This window comes from Arachis ipaensis, chromosome B08 (assembly GCF_000816755.2).
Source record: "Arachis ipaensis cultivar K30076 chromosome B08, Araip1.1, whole genome shotgun sequence".
NCBI classification, from domain to species: Eukaryota; Viridiplantae; Streptophyta; class Magnoliopsida; order Fabales; family Fabaceae; genus Arachis; species Arachis ipaensis.
In genome coordinates, this window is record NC_029792.2 from 128,428,999 (window position 1) to 128,433,404 (window position 4,406).

Sequence of the window (4,406 nt, forward strand, 5' to 3'; positions counted from 1 at the left end):
GTATTTTCGTAATTACTTAAATATTTATTTATTTTCGTAAATATTATATTTATTTAATTTAAATAAAAAATATTCGAGAGAACTGGACACAGAAAGGGTTGTCCTCGCTATATATGCACAATAGATAATATTTAATAGATATAAAATAAAACAGATACCTAATGGACTTAATTATTACTAGGAGTCTAGGACAAGCCGACTAGGATTCACATAAATTCGCTAACGTAACGTCTCGTCTGTCGTCCCCTGCGGAAACTAGCAGGTTTTGCCAACCGAGGAGGATGCTAACGATTTTATTCTCACAACGCAGACTGGAGAATCATCTCAGCTAGCTCTTGTTTGGCTGAAGCAACCTTGGGTTCTCCCCATTCCTTAGCTTTCTTCTCCAAGAAGTCAAAGTCAGCTTTACCAGCCTCTATTTGAGCACCAATTTCAGTGTCAAAACTCTGGTATCTCTTCCGAACAAGCTCAGCTAGAGTACCGTCCTCAATTAGCGTAGCAGCATTCTTGAGGCCGCGGGCCATTGTATCCATACCGATGATGTGGGCAATGAACAAGTCTTCAACATCTGTGCTCTCCCTCCGCAATTTGGCATCAAAGTTGAATCCGCCTGGTGCAATTCCACCATTTCTAATGACACTGAGCATAATCATTGTTGCTTCTTGAATATCCACAAGAAACTGATCTGTGTCCCAACCAACTTGAGGATCGCCAGTGTTTGCATCAATATTACCCAATAGTCCATTAATCCTTGCAGTTTCAAGTTCATGGTGACAACTATGTCCCGCTAAGGTGGCATGGTTGCACTCAATGTTGAGTTTGAATTCCCCTATAAGTCCATACTTGCGCAAGAAATTAGCAGTGGTTGCAGCATCCCAGTCATACTGGTGTTTTGTAGGTTCTTGTGGCTTGGGTTCAATCAGCAGTGTCCCATTGAATCCAATCTTCTTCTTGTATGCAACAGCAGCTTCAAAGAACCTAGCCAAATGATTAAGTTCTCGTTCCATATCAGTGTTCAATAGGGATTGATAACCCTCACGGCCACCCCAGAAAACATAATTTTCTCCCCCCAAATAATGTGTGACCTCCAAGGCTTTCTTCACTTGTGCAGCAGCATATGCATATACACCTAACTCAGAGCTAGTAGCAGCACCATGCATGTAACGAGGATGCATAAACAATTGAGCAGTTCCCCATAGAACTTTTTTATTACTCTGCATCTGAAGCTCTTTGGCAAGGGCAACCACTTCATCCAAGTTTGCATTAGCTTCCTCCAGAGTTTCTCCATCAGGGGCTATATCACGGTCATGGAAGCACCACCAATCAACTCCAAGTTTGTTTATAAACTCAAAGTTTGCTCGCATTCTTCTTTTAGCCATTTTCAAAGAATTGGTACCATCTTCCCATGGCCAGTACTTGGTAGGTGCACCAAACGGGTCTGCACCTGTTCCACGGAATGTATGCCAAAATGCAACACTAAATCTGAACCAATCCTTCATTTTCTTCCCAAGAATTTCTTCTTCTGCGTTATACCATTTAAATGAAAGCGGATTCTTGCTAGAGGGACCCTCATATTTGATTTTGTTAATGCCAGGAAAGAATTCACCCTCCCAATCTGAATTGTCACATTTACCGACACTTTCAGCAGGGCAAGTTTGAGATTCACCAATCACTGCATAAGTGACGGCTTGTAAGCAAAGGAGGAGCAGCAATATTCCCCACGTTTTCATTTTGATGGATTTCAAGCAAATACCTTGCAGGAAGACGGTGTAGAGAATGATGCAGCAAGTAGGGAGGTGTTTGAGGGGAGAGAGAGCGAGTGAGGACTCAGCTGCGAAAGAGAGCAAGAGAGAACTGAGCTATCAGAAGCAAAACAGCGTGTTGTTTGTTGAAAAGAGAACTCGGAGATGTGAATAGAGAAGTTGTTAGCAGCGTGTTTTTATAACGATGATTTTTATCTTTTATTTTGTTATATGGTTTTTTTTATTCTTATCTTTTTTTTATTAGATAATTTTTTGATTTGATTTGATTGTTAGATGATTTTTTTTTATTCTTATCTTATTTTGTTAGATAAATTTTTTTAAGCTCTATCCTAGTTTTTGGGTATATATACCATCTTTTGGTTTGCGGGTAATCAATCACCTTTAGAAATAGGGCAAAAAACTATATTGAGCCAGAGCAAGAAATTTGTAATCAAAATGCGCCAAATCCAATTTCGTTTCAGCAATGAGCCAAAGTGTATTTTAATACAATTCGAACCAAGCTGGTTCGAATTGCACTCCTTCATAATTCGAACCAAGATGGTTCAATTTAGTGTTCTACGTTTTTGAATAATTCGAACCAAGATGGTTCGAACTTTTCCCACACATAATTCGAACCAATAAGGTTCGAACTTCTCTCATGCATAATTCGAACCAGGGTGGTTCGAATTATGCTTTGTATTCGAGTCCATGTAATTCGAACCAGGTCGGTTCGAATTACTCCTAATGCACTCCTTCATAATTCGAACCAGGCTGGTTCGAATTATGTGTGATTCGACTATATAAGGAGTTCGAATCACCCTCATTCGAACCATTATCCCTCCCCCCTACCCCACAAAATCTCAGAGAAAACGACCCAGATTATCTCCGAGAAAGACCTGAACGGACTACTCTGCTGATGGGGGACGATCCGGCACGGTTATATCGGTTGGACGGAGTCGTTCATATAGCCGGGGTCATCAACGACGAGGTTAGTACGGAAATTTTTTTTGATTCAAGCGTTAGTTGTGCCTTAGTGGTTTTGTATCTTGGTTAGACGGTACTTTATGTTAGTGGTTTATGTAGGTGGTTTAGGTGAGGGGATTATGTAGATGGTTTTTCATAGTGGTTTAAGCTAGCGGTATAAGTTAGTGGTTTATGTAAGTGGTTTAGGGTGGTGGTTTAGGGTAGTGGTTTTTGTTAGTGGTTTAAGTCAGTGGTTTTTGGTAGTGGCTTATGTTGGTGGTTTATGTTAGCGGTTTTTGTTAGCGGTTTTCGCAAGCGGTTTTTTTATGTGGTTTATGGTAGTTGTTTAATTTGTCAATTTTGACAACCACCATAGAGGCTTGATTTGGTAAAGCTTTTTGGAGAGGTGCGTGTGCTTTTAAAAAGCATAAGTACCTCATTTTACGTTTGATAAATTAAAAAGTCCAAGTGCTTGTGCCTACTGTTTTTAAAAGTTAGGAGTGCTTTTGAAAGCACCTAACAATGAGCTTTTTAAAGTTGGCTTGTACTTTTTAAAATTTAAAAGTCTAATATAACTTCATATGTTAACTAATTTTCAAATTTAATGCTTGTATTTATGTCTATTATAGTATTTTTAAATTTTAAAAACTATTTTACCAAACACAATTGTTGTTACTTGTGTTTATTGAAAGTTATTTTTAATTTGATTTATGTCTATTATAGTATTTTTAAATTTTAAAAACTATTTTACTAAACACAATTGTTGTTACTTGTGTTTATTGAAAGTTATTTTTAATTTGATTTACCAAACATAAATGCTACAACTTTTATAAAGTCATCTTTTAAAAGTTAGTTTTTATAAGCTACTTTTGAAAAGTAAAAACTTTACCAAACTAAGCAATGCGAGGCGTCTGATGAGGAGAGAGAGAGCGAGTGACTCAGCTGCAAAAGAAAGCAAGAGAGCACTTTTTAATTTAGACATGGGTGGAAGAATGATGTAGGACACAGTTATAGAGTGTATGGATGTTTTACGCAGTTGTGGTGTCAAGAGCAAATCGAACCCTCCGATTTGTGTTTAAAAAATTAAAAAAAATTGTATTACACAAATCGGACCGTCCAATTTGTATTTTAAACAATTAAAAAAAATTTAATATTAAAATCGGACCCTCCGATTTTCCTTCCCACATAAATCGGATTTGTGTTCATAATTTTTTTAACAAAGAAATCGGACTACTTTATGGTTCAAAAAAAATTATCACACATTTATATCTAGCACCACCCCACCTCCATATTCAGGCACAACACACACAAAATTTGCATATCCAAAAAAATAGGCAACAAGAGGAAGAGGTAAATTGACAAAACTAGATGGAGATTGAAAACACGTAAGGTTAGGATTCTCAAATACCAATGTATACCATCTTTTGCTTCGTGGAAAATCAACCACCTTAAAAATATGAAGTTTAAAATTCAAAATTCCGTTATTTGTTAGTGTGGTTTAAAATTTAAAATTTTGTCATTTATTTTATTTTTGTGTATATATCCGGTTAGTTATTTTTTTATTTTTAATTAAAAAATATAATTATTTTTACATACTCTCTTAATTTTATTATGTATTCTCTCAAATTTATTACTATATTATTGTTATTTATATATTACAAACTAAACTATTCATAATTTGTCAATTTTGACAACCAATTT

General features: G+C 36.3%; 1 protein-coding gene across 1 annotated transcript; it reads right to left on the minus strand.

The window, feature by feature from the left end:
* Positions 84-1,913, minus strand: LOC107613895 (xylose isomerase-like). The gene has a single exon (XM_016316085.2). It carries the CDS (start codon positions 1,728-1,730, stop codon positions 300-302), a length of 1,431 nt encoding a protein of 476 aa, XP_016171571.1. The 5' UTR covers positions 1,731-1,913; the 3' UTR covers positions 84-299.